Genomic DNA, 23,564 nt, shown 5'->3' on the forward strand with positions numbered 1-23,564 from the left:
CACAGTTTAAGTAGAAAATATTTGCATTAACTATTCATAGTGTTTAAGTAAGATCAAATAAAACTGATAGTATATATGTAACATCAACTTTAAAATCAATTAATTGACAGAGGTTGATCCAAACCCAAGGAGGTTCATTGAGGGAAACATAATGACCATTAGCAACTTGGTGAAAGATGATACAGCAGTGTACCAGTGTAATGCTTCTAATGTTCATGGCTATGTTTTCAAGGACTTTTATTTAAACATACTTGGTAAGTTAGAGACTTAGTTGTTTGTGGAATTTACATTTTAGTACCAACAATAATTTATTGAAGAATTAGTTTTAATTCATATTAAGTATTTGATCAAGGTGATACTTTATTTCATCAGATGTTCATATTCGATGATGAATTCAAACAACTTTCAGTGAAAAACAAACAAATAAAAAATTGCATCAGAACTTAAATGGTAGACACTTAATGATTTCATCAGAAGTATCAGAATCTATTAATAGACATTATCTCATTTAAGTCACTACTGACAATTTGTGAGTACAGATGAATTCAAAATATTAAAAGTGACAACTATCTATATGTATCACAGTTCTGAAACTGAAGATTATAATCTACTGATGAACCACAGATCAAGACATTTTAAAACACAAATATAATTTTTACTTGAAAATTATTTATAAAATAATTATTTTAAAATGTTTTTGAAACTAAAACACTAGATGTAAGAACATTTCCAGACTTTAGCAATATATAATAGAACAAATGAATGTGAGTCTCTGAAAATTGACAAGCTATCATCAGGTGGGACTTGTATTGTTAAAGTTTATGATTTTAGGTATTCAGCCATTCCAAGTATTAAACATTGGTAGTAAGTAACCAAAAAAGTTTATTACCAAAAACTTGATATTTAGATAAAATCTTTGGTGAGAATAACTTAATAAATATTATATGCATGTTATTGTGGTTATGAGGCTAAAAAAAGGAATATAGTTTGGTTTGTAGGCAATGAAGTTTCTGAATTTCATTTTTTTTCTTTACTATTTAAATTTATTGCTAATTTTTGTTGTATAGTTTAAAGTATTCTGGTTAAGAATATACATTTGAATTAAATATTTAGTTTGCTATAACTTAAGGAAGTTTATTCCCTTTTGTATTACTTTTGCTTGTAATATGCATGTAAATCTTAGAGAAATAGCATTTGGACAAATTGTAATTTAAGTGATATAAATTAATAAGAAATTGTGTTTATGTAAATTCTCAACAGATGTTTATTAATTAGTAAATGATTGACAAAGTATTATTAATACAAATTCATAAGATGGAGATACAAAATGTGATATCCAACTCATTGTCACATGCTGAATTAAAATAAATGATTAATGGAAGACAAAGAAAAAAGAAAACATTTTTCACTCACTTGCTACACAGTCAAACTTTATTTTATATACATTAATGTGTTTTAACCTAAGAGTTACTGGCTGAGAAATTGCCAGTATTCTATGATAGGAAGCTGCTACTAACTAAAGGCTTGATTTTATTTATGAATATATTTTTCTACTGTACTTCTTTCATTTTGCATACATTTTTGTATTTTAGAATTTAGTTGCTAAATTTTTGTTACATACATTGTAACTAGAACTAAACATTGATTAGGATATCAAAACATACATCAAACAGACGTTATTACATGAAACCACAAGGATTATTATGTTCTAAGATTAAACGTATTCTACACTACAAACAAGGATTTAACTATACTGAGTTTTCATATAACTATTGTGTATCTTACTTATTATTACTAGATAACACTGCACAACGAAGTTTTTGCTTCTTGAACACTGTTGGGTGTTCCTTATAGATTTTTGGCTGCTGATCACATCCAAATTTGCCCATCACAATTCGTTTTATCGAAATTTGCAGTTTCACCAGAGCATTGCTACAATGGAAAAACGATATCAGGGCAACTGGAATCTGTCAATGCTTGCTGACTACTGTTGGACACTGCAACGTGATGCACTGGACATTGAATACAAACGAAAATCAGGAGCAAGGCACTTTTAATTATGTTGAACTTAATAGCGTATTAGAAACATAGACACAATTAAATACGTTATTGCCAGTAAACAGTTAACTGTCTATTTCTCAGAGTTCTTATGTGATGAAGCAAAACCAAAACTATATTTGTGCATACCCACCAGGTACCTGTTGCAATCAGCAAAAACTTTTCAGGAAGCAAAACTTTTCAAAAAAATTGTTGTGCAGTGTGATGGTACTTATAATACTAGCAGGAATAATTGACAGATCAACCATAAAAATAAGTGCTATTATGTGGTGTAATGAAAAATATATCAAAATGTTTTATGAATTTGATGTTCAAAACATAGTTAACATTTGATAAAGCTGAATTATAAAAAATAAATACTTAAGCTATATAGTTTTCATATGCATTCATTTATAAAACACCATTTATTTATATATTGATAAGTTTTATGTTTATTAAGCATGTGTTTTTAAATTCTTAGCCATTCCTCCAATAATGAGAGAGTCACCTGCCAATATTACATATGCTGTTGTTGGCTCAGCAACTACAATAAAATGTCTAGTTTATGGAGTTCCAAATCCCAAAGTAAATTGGAAAAAAAATGGTCATGACCTGATTGGAAAGAATTTTCAGGTTAGTTTGCATTATTTCGAAAATAGTTTATTCATATATTTGATTTGGTTAAAGGGAAATAATTATATAATTTGTAAGACTGGTATTATGGTTACTGAGTGGAAAAGGTATCACCAGATTTACTAAAAATTATTGTACTCCAAATAATTTTGCCCAAAATAAACTGCTTGTAGGAATAGTGCGTGATGTTTCTTAAAGTTAACTGCTTCAAAAAGTGAAAAAACAACTTGTGTTCTTTCTTCCACACAAGAACAAAAGTTTGACTGGAGCACTACAAATTTGAAAAACTTGCTTTTCAGAATTAGATAATATAATACACTTTTTATTGATTAACAATGAAACAGATATTGTAGTTGGTTTTTGAGCTTATAATTTGCCAGACTTCTAGGTATTATAACTGATGAGATAAACAATTTATGGGATGTGTTTAGTAACTTTTATTTTTTAATATAGACACAGATTTCATGTATATTTTCATACACTTGTTAGTGTGTAATGCATGAAGTAAAGGTGTATCAACATTGTTTTTTACACTATGTCTTGTGACATCTTCAACTGTTATGTATGAATAGCTTACTAATTATTACTAAGAACTTTTAAGCAAAATACACTTTCGGTACTCTCATTTTACACAAGTGAGGTCAAATCTTAGACCTCTCATATGCCAAGCAAGTGCTCTACCAAATGGTGTATCACTATTAAGACTTAAGTTTTAGCAACATAAGCTATCTCATTCTTCCTTGTAAGAAACAAGGCCAGTACGTAGTTCTTGTGTATCTGAGAACGACTGGTATGGGTATTAGCACTTTTATTGATAATCAGAGAACAATAAAAGTGTTAATACCCATACCAGCCATTTTGAAATACATTTTTAGTTCAAGTGAGTTTCTCATCATCAAGAAGTACTTAGTTCTAATCTCATATTCATATAGCTATCTTAGTTGGATATATTTTTCTGTGTTGATCACATTTTTGCATCAAACTTGAGACCAATTCCAAGTGAATGCTTTGCAATTATTACCAAAGGTAAAACGTTTTAGCTATCACTAGTAAAACAGTTTTTCTTCAGTTATTCAAGCAACCACGTATTAACAAATGATTTAAAAATAACACATATGCATTAATGAAAGCAACTGCTTATAAAGCAGTATACCTGCAACAGAGGTGTAGGAGACAAATTAAAGTGAGAAAGCCAAAAGTTTATTTGACCAAGCAAAGAGAGGGAATATTATCACAACAGTTGGACCCATTTTGTCTTGTTCCAGGGCTCATCTTAGGGCTATGGAAGCTCTTGGGTTCTGGATTAAGTTTCAAGCACTCTCCTACTTTTCCTGAGTGTAATTTTCCAAATTTCGATGCATTTTTAATGAAATTCATCCTACACTACTGTTAAAACTGAAACCTTTAAAGATTAAATTGCATTCTACCATTAATAGGGTACTCTTGCTGTTAATGGTATTTTTGGTTATAATTTCCATAATTCCTAAAAAGGTGTGGACAAAGTAGGGGATTTGGGTTAGTTTTAAAATTGCAAACTATGCCAGCAATGTAGACAGATCACATGGTTGTAATTATAATTAAAAATACTGTAAATGGAAAAGCAAAGAAATTCAATGAAACTAAATTATTAAGCTCATAAAAACACTGTTTATTTGGTATTTGTATGTACATACGTGATTGATATATTAAACAAAAATATACTTATGTGGTATTTGATATTATCAACTTGAATGGAACTTTGTGAGATATGTGGGCGATGATCAGATCAGACATCCCAAGTCCCAGGCATAGCCATCCCTAATTTAAAACATCTAAGTAGCAGAAGGGCAACTAGTCAGCAACATTTGTTGCACATATGACTAGAGTATACTGGAAAACAGGATTAACTGACATAGATATGATACTCTCACAGTTGAAAGTGTGGACTGATCATTAGCATAAAATGGCTTAAACCTATAACCCTCTGATACACTGCACAAACACCTAACCACTGGATCAAGCTTGGTTCAAGTAAAATACACATGTACTCAATTTTATGTTTTCAGTAGATTACATGTAAGACAAAATTATAAGTGGTATAAGCTTAATTGATACTTGTAACACTGGGCAACAACAAAAATGTTTTTCTAATATTAGAAAAATTGCAACTGTTTATGAGTAAATCATTGATACTGATTGTTAGAAATCATGTTGAAAATTACTGATCACCTCTAGTTTGTGAGTTATTATATATTTATTAAAACTATTCTTATGTATTTTAAAAATAACTTTTCATTTTATAACTTTAATTATTAATTTAGAATTACAAATAAGAATGTTCAAAGATAATACATAATACCCACATGAGTTTTAAAAAATGGCAAATCTGATAAGATTATATGTTGAAAATACATTCAGGTTATGTTCAAAACTTTCATTGTGGTATTTTTTTGTTAAAAATACCATATTGACTTGTTGTACCTTTTGTATATATTCTCAGTTTTATGTTGTAAGAAACAACAGTAATTTCCCATCATTACAGGATTCTATCATTTTTAATATTGTTGATTTCTTGTAGAAATATCTTGGTGGAAGTTCTCACTATGCTATTGCTCACTGCATGTATATCATTTGGAAAGTCTAAATGTTTCAGGCTGCTATATGGCTATGGTTATTTAGATAGGTGTCTGTGACATACTAGTGATAAATTTCAACATTAAACAGATAGCATATAGTCCATTTGTTTTAAAATAATATATTCAAAACAACTCACTCATATGTACAAAAAAAATAATTCCATTATAGTTTATCACATTTATATCCAGAACTTTAAATAATTGTTTCTTTTTCATCAGAATCCACACAGGCTGGTTCTGATACTTTAGAACACTCTTTTACAAGACAGATTATTCTCTTCTACTGTGCTATCACAATACAATCAATGACAAGTTCACTTGATATTACCCTGTAGGTTACCATGGTTGTATTCAGAGCTTTAAAAAATCATCTTTTACTTCAACAGACTGGTTCAGTTACTTTAGAACCCAATTGACATGACAAATTATTCATTTCTACTCTTTTATTACAATACAGTCTGCAATTATTACACTTTAAAAAGTCACCACTATACATACTTTATGGCTAAATGCATGATCATCCAGTCTAACTTCAATTTTTTTCACTTTTAATTTCATTAACTCACTTACTTGCACTAACTTGGTCACATGTATACATATTGCCTGACTGAGGCCTAGAACTTTCTACAAACCACAAGACTTCATAATTTAACGATACTTACTTTAAGCAATGAGAAAAAATTTTGAGGCTTGAGTAACATGATATCAATTCAAAGCATTTGAACTGCACAACAGATGAATTGTAAACAGTTATGTTACCAAACTACCATAACTATTACTTCTCAAAATAATTTTCTTTAGCATTCATACTATATGCACTAAATAATACCCTTATATTAAACTTAAAATAAATAGTCATATATATCCAACAAAATTGAAGTGTAAGAAGTATATCTTTAGTAACATCCTAAACTACATTTTCCTATAGTCTTCAAGCATATCATCAATCATCACAGCATAGGCTCATCTCTGTAATTTCCAAAGAAATTTTTGGCAAGCAGTTTGAATGATTTCCAGGCAGAAAATTCTTTCTGATTGAATACAATTTCAAAATCATCATTGTTCAACACTTCTTAAATCTGTAGGCCAACGAAGATACTTCCTTTCACTTTTTCTTCACTGACTTTTGGAACCTTATCAGATAGATATCTGCAACCTTTACCCTCTTTGTTCATTCCTTTTACAAAGTTATTCATGAGCTGCAGTTTAATATGAAGTTGGGACATAAACACATTTTGAGGATTCATTAAAGGTTGATTCTCAGTATTTTGTTTCTTTAAGTATGTAATTCTGTCTCACTGACCATTCCTTCCTTTTGAAATGATTTTTATCATTTTGGTTACCTCATGAGGAGTACAATAACTTTTAGATCACCACATATATCCAACCTATGGTGATCCTATTTGATGGCCTCAAGTGTCATCCACATGCTTTGATAAAAGTCTTTTTCCTTGCTCTCAGCATGAGCAACAGGAATCAAAAGTACAGCTTTCAAACTAGCTTTAGATTAGTCAGTAAAAAGTCTCCATTACTGAGAATGATTTTTAAGTACTTAATTCTTCTATTAGTAAATCAGTATTTGTACAGAAGCAAAAAGTATCTTTCATGCTGTATTGAGAAACAAGAATCTGGTAAATTGAAATCAATAAGCTCCAGTGTTCTAAAGGATAGTCAAGAAGTTCCCCATGCTGCTTTGATAGAAACAAGTTACAAATCAGATCATTTACCTATTCTTGCATGATCAGATGAAGCTGTTTATGTTGACGTGCAAAAGGAATATAAATACTAGATGAAGAGGATGATAATAGTTCATTATTTTTTTCACAGGATAACTATTGTGTTTCCCAGTTCACCTGTAGATGAGTCATTGGTTTCATTGTAGATGTAATATCTGGATATTTAATATATTGTTTAGTTTTACTTTAATATCCAGACATGTAAAAATAACAGTCTGTCAGGTGATCTTTTTGTTTATGTCATATTATGGGAACTGCAAGTAGTTTACTTGCTCTCTTCTTATTCAGTTGCTGTATTAAGCAAAATGTGCAAACTGTATAGCACATGTATGGAGCTCAATGTTTTTCATGGTCCCCAATTTTTCACTCATAACAGTGGTAATAGGCTATATTTACCTTGCATGTGATGTTTTTCCTTTGTGAACCTCTGATATATTTTCCAAAAATGTTGCACAAGTTGTTTGAGTGATTCTTACATTTTTAGACTTTACTTGAACTGGAGTCAGCCAGCATTTCAAATTATTTTCTAAAAGCTATACCAGAATGTATGCTCATAGAACTAGAGTTTGATACATTTTAAAAACAAAGTTTTTAAGAATTTGATTATATCGTGGATACAATGCAAGGAAGAAGACTAAACTTTGTTTTGACTGTGTGCAGAGCAAGGTGAATTGATCAACTGAGTAAGTGAGAGGCAACTCAGAGAAAGATGTCTCACATTAGCAAACTGAGTAGGTGAGGGTATTGTGATTTCCTGGCAGAGCAAGTGAGCATGGGAATGAAACAAAAGTGGTGCAATTTGCTACAGTTACATCAACAACAAATAATATGTATGAACAACATATTTGAAATTTTACACCAATTCAATACAGTCAGTGTTTGAAGTTATCAAAAATGTATGTCTTGTACCCATTAAACTGTCCAATTAAATTTAATTTCACAGCACAAATCTACTGTATTGAGTTGATTGCATGGTATTTCATACAGCACTGTTAAAATGTAGAGATATTACAATAATTCCAAATCTAGAGGTGATGGACAAATTCTAACGAGATTTATGAAGTTTATCAAATTTCCCTAAATCACTTGAGGTTTCTCCAGTAGCAATTTTTTTTGTTTTCCATCATAGTCAAGTGTATATACACATCCCATTTCATAGTCCTTTACCTTAACAACTAACTTTTCTAGAAACCTTACTATGTATGTAAAATAACTATAATTGAAATAAACTTTCTGAAGGAAAGGAAGAGCGAAGTGTATTTATATGTTTAAAAGGACACTCCTTAATTAAAAAAAAATATGATAATAAGAGTGTACAATGTTGATTTAAACTAATTTTAAAAAATCAGCTACTGAGAGCTGTTAAAGCTTTTATTTGCTCCTTGAAAATTTTTTAAATAGAGATTTTTATTTATTCATTGTTAGAAAACTTTTTAAGGTTAGAGTACATTTTTAAACATTAAAATTGCTTCCTATATAAATCTTGAGTTAATGTATACTTTGAAATAAATAGCCATTTAAAAATTTCAAGCATTGTTTAAAAAAATATTGTTTTGTTTAAAGAATAAAAATTTCTCTATGATAGGTGTTAGAAAATGGAAATCTAGAGTTACTGAATATTTTAGAAGAAGATGAAGGTAACTACACTTGTCGGGCTGAAAACAAGTTTGGTTTGATAGAAGACACAGGACAGTTAGAAGTCAAAGGTGGGAATTCTATAAATTTTCATAAGTACTTTTATAGGTACACAATTTTTATATAAAGAGTTGAGTACATTATATTAAAATGAATTTGAATATGCAAATCAACAAGCCAAGGAACAACCACGGTCAATATAAAGTTATAGTGTGATGAAATGCATTGGAATTACATTTTCACATTGTGTGGCATTTTTTAGATAGTGTAATGCCACTAAATATTAATCACTTTCTGGAAGAGTTTGTAACAGCCTTATTCTAACTAAAAATTCTTCATTTATGATAAGCAAAGTGTGGTGTCTTGTAACAGGTGAAAATCAAGAAACACAAAGGTTAGTAGCAATAGCCATCCATGTGTCTCACTCAACAATATGCCATTTAATCAAAAAAGGATCTCTGTATGGAAGAGCAACATTAAGTTACACATACATAAGCTGCTTCTACGACATATTTGAAGCAGTTGGACAATGAAACAGATATTTATGCTAGTTCGAACAAAGACATACTTCCAAGCTACTATAAACATCATTTACAGGTATTTGTGCAATTGGATTTTTGAAATGGGTGCTGGTAAACTGTCATCCCCTTACACTAGATGAACTATGGAAAAATGCAAGGAAGAAAGGTGTGTTTTGAACATTAAAACCTTATGAAGGAGCCTTTTGCAGAAGAAAATACAATTCAGGGTTATAGGCAAGATGCATAGACTTCAGAAAGAGTGTGATTGGATGTGGCAACATGGATTTAAATGACATGGTGAGGCTTCAAAATTAGTTTAGTGTATAAGGTAACAGAAAATTTATAATCATCAATTTTTGATATGTTTATAAGTCATGATGAAACTTTGTAGAATGGACAGTAACTGCCTGTTGTGGAGATACAAGTGTAGAGGACGACGTTTCGAAAGTATTCTGCCTTTTGAAATGTCCTCTACACTTGTGTCTCCACAACAGGCAGTTGCTGTTCATTCTACAAAGTTTCATCATGAATACTCTGCCTAAACAATCAATCAAAGAATTTATAAGTCATTGTTTGTGATGAATTTGCTCCTGATGCAAGTAATACAACATACTCAAGCTTCTGTATACCCATATCACTTCAGAATGGTTTTCACAGCAATATGCTGAGAATAACAGATCAGAAAATTATTATTTAAGTTAGGATTGTTTTCAGAAAAATTTAACTCTTAGTTGGAATGGTATTCTAACCCTCTTTTGATACCTTTATGAAGATAAATAAAATTATTTTTACAGCAGCCTGTGCTCAATTTTTATTGTATGTGTGTGAAAATGTATCAAAAATCTTGTCAACATGGTGATGCCTTATGCTGAGATGTTGTGACAGCAAATTCACATTGCTTGAGTATAAAACACAATAAAACATTATGTATTTTCTGTCAGTTTACTGTGTGTGTGCAACATTATATATAGATGTGATTCAATTTACATTCCTCTTTAAGCCCGATAAACACCAGATATGAAAGGAACAAATAAGCAAAGAGTCTTATTCTTGGTATTGAACTTATACACATACCACTGGTGAAACAAATGTCAAATCTCTACAGCGTATATTTCATCTTTTTTCTGCTCTGCTTATAAAGTGATTTGTGTTATTATAATTTATACCCTTGTAATATACACTTGAGGCACATGATCAGCTGATTTAGATTGTGACGATAACAGTGGACAAACATTGAAAAGAGTCTTCTGATAGAAACCACAGTTTTTCAATATCATTAGTTTTCAGACATTGATTTTAGTTTCTAGTTTGTTAATTTCTTAATTTGATTTTCCATTTTGGCCATTTTACTTAAAGTTTTCTTTGTAACTAAGAAAACTCTGATAGAAGTACATTTTTTTAGTTTTTAATTTAACTTTTAACTGTTGTTAAAATGATAGGGTACATTCTGGCAAATTTATTTCTTAGTAGTTTCTTTTATTATGCTGTTTTCTGCCATTCTCACCTGAAAAGGTTAAATGTTTTAGTTTTGGTCTTTGTTATATTCTTCCAATGATTTAATAGCCCATGGTCATTATTATTTTTGGTTTTATTTTTATAGTATATTTTATTGATTGCACTCTAATGATATTTTATTTATATTTGTAATCTATTTTTAGACAAAACCAAAATCATACAACCACCAGAAAACCTCGAGGTTGCTATTGGTCAGTCAGCCACATTTCACTGTAAAGCCAAAGTAGATCCTACATTGAGCATGACAGTCGAATGGTTCTTTAATGGAGAACCTATTGATTACCATCAGGATCCGCGAGTGAAACAGTTAGAGAGCCAGTCACTGTTTATCAGTAAAGTTAAGGTCAGTGACTCTGGAATCTACACATGTTTTACTAAAACAGCCATAGATAAGGATTCAGCATGGGCAAGTTTGATTGTTCAGAGTAAGTCTCCACGTTACTGTGTGTTATTCAGTTTAAAACATGCAAAGTTCATTGTTTTTTAATGAATGTTTGTACTAAAACATGTACTAAAAATCTAGTTTGATCTAATTAAGTGAAATAGTATAACATACAACTATAATGTCAATAACCTGTGATGATAGTTAGTAAAAATTATGTATGTAACATAAAATTAAGATATTGTTCAAAATGGCACATTCTTTTGGAATGGTAACAAGTATTATTCTCTGCATTAACTTGTATTTTTTATTAAAAAATTTGAATTTATTTTTATTCTATGCATGTATTATTTTGCATAAAAATATTACAAGAACTACATACTTTAAAATTATAATTTTTGTGAACGTATAATAAAGTCAAATTGACATTTTTAGTTATTCCTGTTATCACCTAAAGAAACTGGTTAATAATAATAATTGCAACAAGATATGAAAATAAATTAATATAAGTAACAGCATAAGTGAAGTTAACCTAAATGGACCATGAAAATAGAATATAACTCAAAATAATCACAGTGAACTGAAGTAAAATTATGAATTTAAAATAAATTCAAGCATAATGAAGGATAGAGTTATTTCCTTTTTGATGTAACATGCATTTTCTTTTGAAAAATATTGATGGAGTAATAAACATATTTGAAATATACACTGTGTAGATAGTGGCAGAGCCCAGCATGGCCAAGTGTGTTAAGGCGTTCGACTTGTAATCCGAGGGTCACGGGTTTGAATCCTGGTCGCACCAAACATGCTCGCCCTCCCAGCTGTGGCTGCGTTATAATGTGATGGTCAATCCCACTATTCGTTAGTAAAAGAGTAGCCCAAGAGTTGGCAGTGGGTGGTGATGACTAGCTGCCTTCCCTCTAGTCTTACACTGCTAAATTAGGGACGGCTAGTGCAGATAGCCCTCGAGTAGCTTTGCGCAAAATTCCAAAAGATAGTGGCAGTGATTTTAGCCACTTGCAAGTTTTGTGCCCCCCGCTAGTACAGCGGTATGTCTCCGGATTTACAACGCTAAAATCAGGGGTTCGATTCCCCTCGGTGGGCTCAGCAGATAACCCGATGTGGCTTTGCTCTAAGAAAACACACACACACACATGCAAGTTTTGTGATATGTGAGTAATGCACATACTGTGAAAGTGATGAAAATATTATAGTTTGCAATATCCTCTAAGACAAGAGAAGTCTAAAGCTGCCAAAGATATAATAAAATCTTATATATTTGTGATTTTGGATTTAATTCTTGTTTTATTATTTTTTATAGCAGGGTCCGTTCATTGTTTTAAAATTCATATTTTTTTGAAACTCTTGTTTATTTTCTTTTTATATTGTACCTGTATAAAACGTGTATTTTACCCTTAGAAATTGTCATGTTTGTTTATTGATATGTAGCGCCATCTTTTGAGGTGAAAATATATTTAAGTTTGTGCATGATATGTTTTCTGTTTATATTATACTGGTATATATATATATATATGTGTGTGTGTATGGATTTGTAATGGAATATCAAAATCAGATACCCACAAACCAATGAAGTAAGCTGGAAAAATCTTGTGTTAATAGTCCAAGCAATCTAGACACTAGCCCTGATGACATGATCAGATAAATGGGTAGCAGATGAAAAAGTTGCAGTGTAATAAATTTTTGAGTGGTTATACCAGAAATGTTGGTGACTTTTTAAGCATATGATTAGTATATATGTGTATAATGTGTTGTAGCCAATGCTTTAAATGGTCAGTTTTTTTATTTAGGAATTTGATAGAGTATGAAACTTTGTAGAATGGATGGCAACTGCCTGTTGTGGAGACACAAGTGTAGAGGATATCCTAGCTATCCAAAACCTCTACATCAAATGCTATACATCAACCTAGAAAACATCAAGAACAAACAAGTTCAAAAGTTCAACAGACTGATCAAGATGGATAATCCTATGTCTTTAAACATAATTCATAATTACAGTTTGACATTACTAAGTGCTACAGAAAATAAGATCCTTAACCCAGGCCTAAACTTTGCCATCCAACCTGGCACAGTTCCAACTATTGACGTAGCTGCAACCTTAGAATATGCTGCACAAAGCCTCTCAAACCCTATGGTTGAACAATTCTGACATCAAACTTACACCAACCTCATGAAGGCCAAGAAATGCAAACCAAACATCACTAAGCACAAATGCAGAGCTCTGAACCATCTAAAATGAGACTATAACATCAAGATTTTACCAGCAGACAAAGGAAACAGTATAGTCATCCTAGACATCAGTGGTTATGACACAAAGATCAAACAGTTACTAGACAAACACCAATATAAAAAGATCACCAATGATCCTACAGAAAAGACAAAAAGACTCATCAATAGAACACTGAACAAACTAAAGAAACAAGGCTTAATCAATGAAAAACTAGCCAAAAACTTAAGATCCAACAAAAAATTTCCCTCCTCAATTCTGTGTACTACCTAAGATAGTAGTAATAAACAAATCTAATAATCCTTTAGTGCCTGTTGTCAGTGCTAAAATCTCACCTTGCCATCAACTGGCTACCTTCCTAGTACCTATCTTATCTCCACTACAAGGAGAAACTGAACATCACATTCAAAACTTGACAGATTTAATAGGACAACTCAGAAAGCTACACATCAAATCCCAGGATATTCTGGTCAGTTTTGATGTCACAGACCTATTTACCAGTGTTCCAACCTCAGAAACCCTTCACATCACCAGACAACAACTGCTGAATGACAACTCTCTACCACACAGAACAGATATGAAAATATATACCATAATGGAACTAACACTATTTGCCTACATTCAACCTGTTTCCAATACAACAAACAGATGATCTAGCCATGGGATCACCACTGTCTCAAATCCTAGCAGACAGTTTGATGGAAGACTTTGAAGAAAGAGTCCTTTCATCCACACCTATAAAAAACCAAGTTTCTACAGATGTTGTGTTGATGACACCTTTGTTATTTGGCCCCACGGCCATGAAGACATACCAGCCTTCTTAGAACATCTCAATTCTATAGACAAAAGAATCCATTTCACCATGGAAATAGAGGAACAAAACAGTCTATCATTTCTTGACATACCCATCTGCAAACAAGCAAGACAAATCACAACAACTGTATACAGAAAAACCACCCACGCGAACAGATACCTACACTTCCAGTCTTATCATCCAACCTTGATAAAATGTGGTATAATCCAATGCCTAAACAAGAGAGCAGAAAACATTTGCAATAAAGCAAATAAATTAGCAATAAAGCTTATGTCTCTACAACAGGCAGTTACTGTCCTTTTTTACAAAGTTTTATCATAAATATTCTGCCTAAACAATCTAATAAATAATTTGATAGAGTAGTTTTCTTGTTAGTGAATTATTTGGAATTATTGTCAATCCCAACAATTGAGTGCAACCATACTTAAAATGTCAATGCCTGAACTAAGATTGGAGACATATTGTTTTGTTCATTAAGTAACAGTTCTAAAATGAAGCTAGAGATGCACCTATACATTCACATCAATCTGCTGCATCTATCCAAGCTGGTGGTATATCTAAATTAAACCTCACAGGTTAGTCTTAACAGAACATCTGTAACAGTTGAAATAAAATTTGCTTCTGTTATTCTTATCTCATAATAGGATATGAGCATTCCAATATCCATTGACCACTGTTAAGAAAGACTCTAACATTCACATTATAAGAATCACTTTGAGGCCTTTTCTTGCTTTATAGTTGGTATAGCCATAGTAACTATACCTAGGAAGACCAGTTGCTCCAGAGGAAACTATAGTGTGTTGTCACAACATTTTGTAACATTTTTTGCAGTGAATTTGCCAGGAAACATTTCTCTTCAGATTGGTGACTGTTACCAATCTTTGAGAGTCATCAGGTGCAAAGTGATTATTGTTGGCAGTTTCATCTTCAGTTCCAGTGTCTGGATTTGAACCATTTTACTATAGAAACAATTTCAGTCAGTGGTAAAACATCATTGACAACCATGTAGTATTACATAGGTTCAATTTTTATCCCTTCTGTAAAATTGTCAAAGAGTACTTTCTCATAATCAGAGGATGGCATTATTAGTAAAGTTGACTCATTCAGTTATTATAGGTCATTCATGTAGGTGGTCTAACTCTTCTGGTGCTATTGTCTTTGAGTCCTCAACTTGGTCTCAAATGTCACTCAGTTTTCTACAGGGTCTAAAATCTGGTACAGATCAGCATTGGTGGTATCCAAATGCTCAAAAGCATCAAACACTCAATGTCAAATATTGCACTATCTCATCTGGAAATAACCCATCTTAAACATTTGAGTAAATAGTCTAGTTTTTTCCCTCCTATTTCTTGAAACAATGGTAGGTTAGCCTGTTTTGCCTCACCACCATTGTGAAATGGTAGGTTCTTGCTTTAAGCATACCAACTGCTGTGTAGTAGAAATGCCATCTGTGCTAAATGGAAGGTCTCTTATTTCTCATTAAACTGGTGACACATGCACTCTGACAAATGTTATGTCTTCAAACAAGGTCAGTAGATGAATCCTACAAGAAGTAAGGATCATCACTGTTGCATTCAGTATCCATCTCAGCTACTGGACAGGGCTTCAATATCTCATCACTTTATTTTGCCAGGCTTTAAGACTTCTGAATACCTAAAAATTTGCAGAACTATCTTGAAATGCTGCTTTTATCACTTCAAAAGATCACTAATCTTCCTTGTACACTTATTCCACCATTGGAATCTCGTGTTTTGATAAGAAGTGACCATAATCAGAATTTGATGATTTTTACACTAGTAAATGAATGCCTCGATATTCACAGAGATCACCTCAGTTAGTTTTGCATTGAAGAGTTCATATTTCTTATCATCATCATCTGGCCCATATTTGTTACCTTAAAACTGTATTTCTGTATTCTAGAATAACTAGCAGATGTTGAATTGGTGCTGCATCCAGGGTTTTTTCTTATCAAACTGATCAAGAAAATGGATCTGTCAGTCTAGATGGCTGATGAAAGCTATTGATTTAGAATGGAGTGTCTCTTAGACCTTATCACATTCTCAGTTCATCTCCTCACCCCTGCTACAGTTTCTTCCTTTCTATACTGTATGTTTTGAGAGTAGATATAGAAAGTAATTTTCCAAAATTATGGTTAACAAAGTCAACAATAAACAAAGTGTTAAGAGACTGATAAAAAAGTTTATGATAAATTCAGCAAAACCTTATACTTAATTGTATCTTCAACATTTTAACTTTATCACTTAATATGTGATATTCACAGGTGAAACTGGAATCAGTGAGTATTTGATAATGTAAAGAAAGCTAGTACAATAGGATTTATAGCAAATGGTTTGAAAACATTGTAGCTACACAATACAATGAGTAAATGTGCTCAATTTTTTTTAACACACAGAAAATATTTTCTCAAACTAGATGTTCCTGAACCTCCAATGATAAGAAATGTTCAGTGTGAAATCCATGTGGCTGGCATCCAGTGGGTTCCAACAGGAGATGGTGGTGCTCCTATTCTGGGATATAACATTCAATACAATACTAGTTTTAATCCTGATATATGGAAGGATTCTTTTGTCAACATACCTGCTTCAGACACTCGGTTCAAGGTAAGATACATGTATAGTATTTACCTTTGAATATACTTATTGTATATATTTATAAACAAAATATTTCATGTAGTACAGATATTTAAAACATAGAATTATGGTATATTCTTTTTATAAGTAACTACAATGTATCAACTAATCATTTTATGCAGCTAATTTGAGGTAAAAAATAAAACAGACCTAGACTGTTTATGTTATACTTTTTGTAAGAAAAATATAGGCTATCTAAACTTTACATCAGAAACACTGGGAATAAAATAAAGTTATTTTATAATGTTAAGTCTTTTTTTTTTTTCTGGCTTCTCAGGTAGCTATGTCACCATGGACTAACTACACTTTTAGAGTAATTGCATTCAACAAGATTGGTTCCAGTAAGCCAAGTGAATATTCCAAACAGTGTTCCACTCCATCAGATGTTCCAGATAAACATCCAGATCAGGTGAAAGGTAAAGGAACCAAACCAGACAATCTTGTAATATCATGGAAGGTATGTTGACAGGAACGTTTGGTTTATATACAAGGAGAAAAAGAAATTGTCTTTTTTAAATGTACAAAAGAAGAAACTTGGAAAGTCATGAAATTCATGTATGTAATGAAGAAATAATGAGGCATAATAAATAAGTTACTATAGGATAGAAAGGTTGAGAAGTAAATAACAAAAAAAATAGGGTAAGTTCAATAAAGGGTGACAATTGAACAACATTAGTATAACTAGAATTTTTTTTTTTCAAAATAAAGGTTACTTTCAATCCATAAATTTCTAATGGTATACTATAGTTAATAGATGTCTTTTGTGTATATTTGTATGGTTACTGAGCAAATAAGAATTGTAACTGTACTTGTTATTGTTCTAAAGTAGTTCAGATTAGAAATAAGTATGTAGTTATCTAAATATGACTTCCTAGTATATATTATTTGCACAAACAGTTTGTGATATATATAAAAATACCAAACAATTGTTTGGGTCATAAAATTTGATAATTAAATAAATAAATTGTTGAATGAGATTTTTAAAACTGTAAGAACAAAGTATGGGATTATTCTAATATAAATTATAATTTAGGAATAAGTACTGCTTAGAAGTTTTACCAAAACTAATAATATAACAGTAAAAAATTGTAAAATGTTTTATACAAAAGTAGTCAATTTAACAAAATGGAAACATGGGGACTATTTTCCTAAGAATATTAATTTAAAATGCTAACATAAAATTTATCATAAAATGTGATAATAGTATTGTAATCAATAATATGTTTTGAATATGAAATAATTTTCTTTTGATCTATTTCATACTAGTTTCTCAGAGCAATTGGAAAGTTAGAAACAAAGTAACATTAATGTACTGAATAATAGTGTTTATAAATTTGTTTTTTTCTTTCTGCATAAGCTAAATTCAGAGATTTTAGTTAGTGAAGATCAAAACCATTACTTTTAAGTAAATAGAAATACTGCATCTTGATTTATCTTTATTAAATTTACAACTTGCTTTATAAAAAGCCTTCTTTGTTTATTAGCCCATGCCTAGAATTGAGCACAATGCTCCAGGGTTTTATTACAAGGTCTCCTGGCAGAGAGAAGACCTACCAGATGCTCAAAAAATGACAAAAATTGTGAAAGACTGGAAGCAAGAAAGCTTAGTAGTGGATCAGCAACCAACTTTTAGGCCATACCGAATAAAAGTTGAAGCATACAACAACAAAGGTCGTGCTAAAATAACAGCTCCAGTGGTCCTTGGATATTCTGGGGAAGATGGTAAGTATATGTAGTTTGATCCAGTAAATGGAAAGTTTATTTTACAATCTAGCTCTTTGTAAGATCTTTGGTTATGGTGAATAAGATTACCATAACTAGTTGTCAATTTTTTACAGTTTACAGTTTTACTGCCATCAACATAATATAATAATAGTTAATAATTTAAATAAAGGTAGTTATGTAAGTGCTAACATAGATTATTTCAATTTATCTTCAGATCAGTTGTGAAAACACAGTTGCAATAATATGAAACAAAATAAGATACTGAAATATGCATGATAGTTTATAAACAACAAAACAAATTACGTTTTCATATCCAACTGGTTTTGTGTCATGTTTGGCATGTTTTCCACCTGCTTTGATGATAATAGGAAATCTAAAAATATTTCATTTATTTAGTGTGTATGCAGTTTTTGCATAAACATCTGAATCAGAAAGTTGATGGAATTGTCTAATTCTAGATGCTTTGTTTCTTTACCATCTGTGGTTAAGAATTTCTTTTTCTGCCTGGCAGGATGCTTCAGTAACATATAGAGCCCATGTTGAAAGGATTAGCTAGCCAACTTGACATTGTCTAAATGTAATAGCTGAACAACAATGCTGTGAGAGACCAAAGAAACTGAGCTTACCTATTGAACTCAGGCATGCTTTCTAATTTCAGTTCTGTTTGAAATTTAAGTAAAGATTGTTGTGTAAAGCCTTACTTCAAGATCATGGTTTTTTAGTTCACTGGAGGTCAATTCTGAAAGAAAACTGTGGAGTTTAAATGCACTTAAGTAGAAGTTAACATGGTTCTGTTTCCACAAATATGTATGCTACATTTGTTTTTTCTTTGTTAAATAGTAAAATTGTTTTCATTTTCACAAATTTTGTAAATTCTTATAGTTCCCTACTCAAGGGAACTTAGTCAAGTTATCAAACACAGAATATTCCCTTTATTTCTCTACTGAATCTGCTTGTTTTAGTGGGTTTAGCTTTCTGATACTTTTGGGAAATTGTTTTGTTTTGTTTACTTCAAAATATTACAAATAAATAGGAAGAAATCTTGGTGCCATGCACTAGGAGTCAAGTCTAGAAAAAATTCTCTTATGGACCTAGTGAAAATCCTATTTCACTGTTTCAAAAAAGGGGATGTAACTTTGGTCAGTCTGCAAATGTTAACTTGGGGAGATTTCTTTGTATTTAGTCTCAGTATCAGGATTAAGAAAAAAAGCAGATGACAGAGGTTGAGTGCATGGAGAGATCTGTACCACACTCCTGGGTTATTGCCAATCAGAGCACAGCAGTTCCAGTTCTGTTCAAGACTGTTGGTGACTTGTAGATAGAAGCTGGACATGCTCCTGATGGACAAATTCTGGTATTTAGAGTTATCTTCTTAGTGTGTGATGCAATAAGTACTCATTGTTTGACCATGACCTGTAAAGTGAGGCATCTTTCCAGGCTGAAAGGTTTCCCACAGTGTTGGTGGCAGCTTTCAACCCCTGGGGTCATGCAAGACTGCCACTTTGAGTAGCTAAACATCCTGTATCAGTGTATCAGGAATCAACTACCTTTTTGAGGTGTCAGAATTCCTGTTAGAAGCTTCTTTCTAGGACCATGGACATCAGCAGCATCTCATCCTAGTATTTTTGAGATTATGAGGCAGAAAGAGAGAAACTTTGAACTAGCATAAAGGCCCCTCTGAACAAAAACAAACAAATAATGAACTTGGTATTGAAGGGCCAGCAAGAGAGGACCTAAATCATTTCCTATAACTATTACTGAAATTAATGACTATGGAACAGGCTATGCAACCCGTGGTCTTGAGCTTTGGTGGTTCAGCTCTTATTTATGTAGTATGCCTGAATGAGGAGCAGAAGGATGAATTGGAAACCATCATGTATAAACTGCTTTACTGGTTGAACCCAATGGAGAATGAGGAGAAATTCAAGGCTTCGAAGAAGAACAGCTCTGAGTAATTGGCTGCCTAGGGAAGAACCTATGCCAGTTACATAGGAAAGTATACTTAGCAATGACATATGTAGGTTGGGAATATATATTACCTGACAAGTTGATTGAGGCACTTTACCAATGAACTTATGCAACAGCACCTGGAAGTGAAGGACATTCTCATTCTAATGCAACACACTTCAGAGTAGTCACTTCAAACCAACTGTTAGACAGGAAGAAACTGCTGTGGCAGTTATGATGGCAATCACACTCATCTTCAGTAAGTGGGAAGTGCTATGTAGGTCTGACCAAGATTTTTCTGTGCAAATGGGGATACACTATACATTAGAAGAGAAGTTCATTTCTAGCTCATTCTAGGAGATGTCACCTGTAGAATGAAAGGAATGATGTACTGTAGAGTTTGTCCATCAATTTTGCTTCCACATTGGTTGAACTGATGTTTCATTAAAAAAGTATCCAACACCATCCACATTGAATCCAGGAACAGTGAACTACATGAGTGTATGTAGCAAAGAGAATTATAGTAGTATAATATTATACTTGTATGACAAAGAAAGAAATGCTTGTATTGGTTATTTATGTAAGTTACTGTTGCTACTAGTTGTATGGTGGGAACTTCACTATTTAGGAAAACCATGATTCATGAAGTACTTAGTAAACTTTAGAAAATCTGGAGAGTGTTTATAGAACAGTGGATAACAATATTGCAAGAATATGATTCTATTGTAGGTCATAACATGAAAATGTAAATGGACTATCTCATTGCATGGTTAGACCTTGTCTATTTGTGAATTTACTTATCCTTGACACCGTATTAGAGTTGAAACCATAGTGTTTTCAGCTATAGTGAAAGCTGATCATAAAGTAGGCAACTCCACCTATGGATGGATACCAAGTTAATACTTTGGGAGCTCCATGACAAACAGTTGTTAAACCTTCAGCTGTCTTGAGTGCTCCTTGCTATTCAGTAAAATCACACCAAACTTGCACTGGTAAAGGAGTGAAGCATAAATGCATATAACCAATGGCACCTAATTGAGCAATAATTACAAATATTTGTGCTTCACCAATGTTATCAATCCTCAGTATGGTGCATTATACAAGTAATGCAGCTATTATCTCCATAGCTCCGTAGTAAGAAGCAATTTGATTTTTGCACAGCATAATAACTGGAGGGCACCAAGGTGTGATCACATTTGTGCTAATGTTCAATGACTGTTTTATTCTATACACAAGTGAGTTGTGATGTTCAGTACTGGTTGGATCGCTGTATGATGTATTCTTTCACCAGTTCATCTGATCACTATTTCTCACTTCTATGACCAGCCATACCTCAATCATTTGTTATGTTCAGTGAGGGTTTTGCAGACTTCTTTGTCCACACTAATACCTTTAAAAATGCTGGAAAACAAGATCGTGGACATTGTGCAAGGTGGTATGTGGACCTCCCCCAGTAATTTTATTTTACATTACTTGCATGATCAGGCAGTATCTTCATCTGAAGGTTTTTGACTACTCCTTGTTGCTATCTTAACTACTTCTACTACATTATACATAGGGATGAGTATTTTCATTGCTATGCTTGTCTCTTCTTTACATTTCAGGGTCCCTTATATCATTTTCTCATTATCCCATTATGTGGAGAGTGTTGCCCAGGTAGGTGTGCATTTATGAAACCAATTTCACATTAGCAACTACTAATTCAGTATACTTTATCCAGGTTGCAACAGGATCTGTAGAAATGAAGTGTTCCATAAGACCATCACTCATAGAATATCATGACTAAAGCACAAGGGGATCCTGTTCATCTTTGCCAGTCATAGGACTGAAGGGTTGGTTTGCTTTTAAATATTTAGGGAATTTGTTTCCAGAACACTATTCTTCAGGACTCTCAAATATGCATTATCCACCAGATTTTACTAGGTGGGGAGTCCTTGCCACACCCAGTTTTTAGTCACTGGGGTGGTGAACAGAGCTTTTCTTCCAAAGTGTTGAAGTGAATTTCCTCTGCTCTCAGAGAAAAGGATAAAGCTGGAAGCCCTCCTATCCAGCTCCCTGGATGTTTTTCTCAGATGTCAGTAGGAGGGGCAGGAATCTACTTGTTATACTGGTTCAGATTTCACTCTCAGCTGTACAGTTGGGTTGAGTATGGCCTGTCTTCTTGATCAATATTGGTCCAATACATCGTTCGTGGAAAAAGATTCATTGTCTCTTTGTGTTTCTGAATGAGGATGGTTCCAGCCTTGGTCCTTGGTTGATCACAATCTGTTTGTCATTCTCCCCATAATTTTGGAGACAAGTAGAATTTATCTTTCTCACTCAGTTGTGGAGTGAAGATGAGTGTTTGTAATTCCAGACCAGATGAGTTCTGCTTCTTCTGGTTGAGTAGAGCAGACAGAATCTCATAATTCCAAACATGGGTGTTGTCTTTTGGACCTTTTCAGGATGAGGAAAAGGTTTGTCCATTTTGATGTTTGTGGCAGCTTGTGATGTTTATGCACATCAATCCATAGTTACAGGTTAGAATCCACTCACATATATATAGCAGTCCAATTGCCCTAGCCACTAATGTAGAACATAGGGATTATGGCTCTATAATTCAAACCTCAAGCACTGAAAACTTAGATATCTGATTGGAGCCTAGCCAATAGTGTTAATAAATCATGTAAAATTCACCCACAGTACATGAATTAAATTCCATGTGAAGAGCATACCTATTCCAGATATAGTGTGTTTCCCATACTAGGGTACTAGTCTTCTATTGGTGCACATATAATTTGTACAGCCTCTCCACCTGATCATTATGGAATTCTTGCTGCAGTGTGAATGGAAGTAAATATGTTTTGGAAGTTAACATTTCCTTAAGTCAAAAATGAATTTTCAATAATACCTAATCTCATACTGTCTCACTATTCCTCCACGCTAAGAGACTTTGGATTGAGTTGGTGTCAAAAAAGTGAAAACATTATGTGAATGAGGTGCTTATATACAGTACCAGGACACACTGATAGGTGGAAAGTATCACAAGAAAAATATCAGGAAGGGCAATTAAGTGAGGAATAAAAGACTGGAGGAAGTAAAACAAAATAAAAAAAATCAGAAGACTGA

At 32.5% G+C, this 23,564-nt stretch overlaps 1 protein-coding gene across 3 annotated transcripts in view; it reads left to right on the forward strand.

The window, feature by feature from the left end:
- The window catches only part of LOC143222043 (neuroglian-like), a 132,788-nt gene that overhangs the window by 79,142 nt on the left and 30,082 nt on the right, over nt 1-23,564 (forward strand). For all 3 annotated transcript variants that reach the window (XM_076447873.1, XM_076447875.1, XM_076447874.1), the window contains exons 9-15: nt 111-254; nt 2,519-2,670; nt 8,607-8,727; nt 10,836-11,117; nt 16,567-16,754; nt 17,062-17,241; nt 18,269-18,506. In XM_076447873.1, the coding sequence (XP_076303988.1) occupies nt 111-254; nt 2,519-2,670; nt 8,607-8,727; nt 10,836-11,117; nt 16,567-16,754; nt 17,062-17,241; nt 18,269-18,506 (1,305 nt within the window). The remainder of the gene's footprint in view (nt 1-110; nt 255-2,518; nt 2,671-8,606; nt 8,728-10,835; nt 11,118-16,566; nt 16,755-17,061; nt 17,242-18,268; nt 18,507-23,564) is intronic.

The sequence above is a fragment of the Tachypleus tridentatus genome, chromosome 8, assembly GCF_004210375.1.
Source record: "Tachypleus tridentatus isolate NWPU-2018 chromosome 8, ASM421037v1, whole genome shotgun sequence".
NCBI classification, from domain to species: domain Eukaryota; kingdom Metazoa; phylum Arthropoda; class Merostomata; order Xiphosura; family Limulidae; genus Tachypleus; species Tachypleus tridentatus.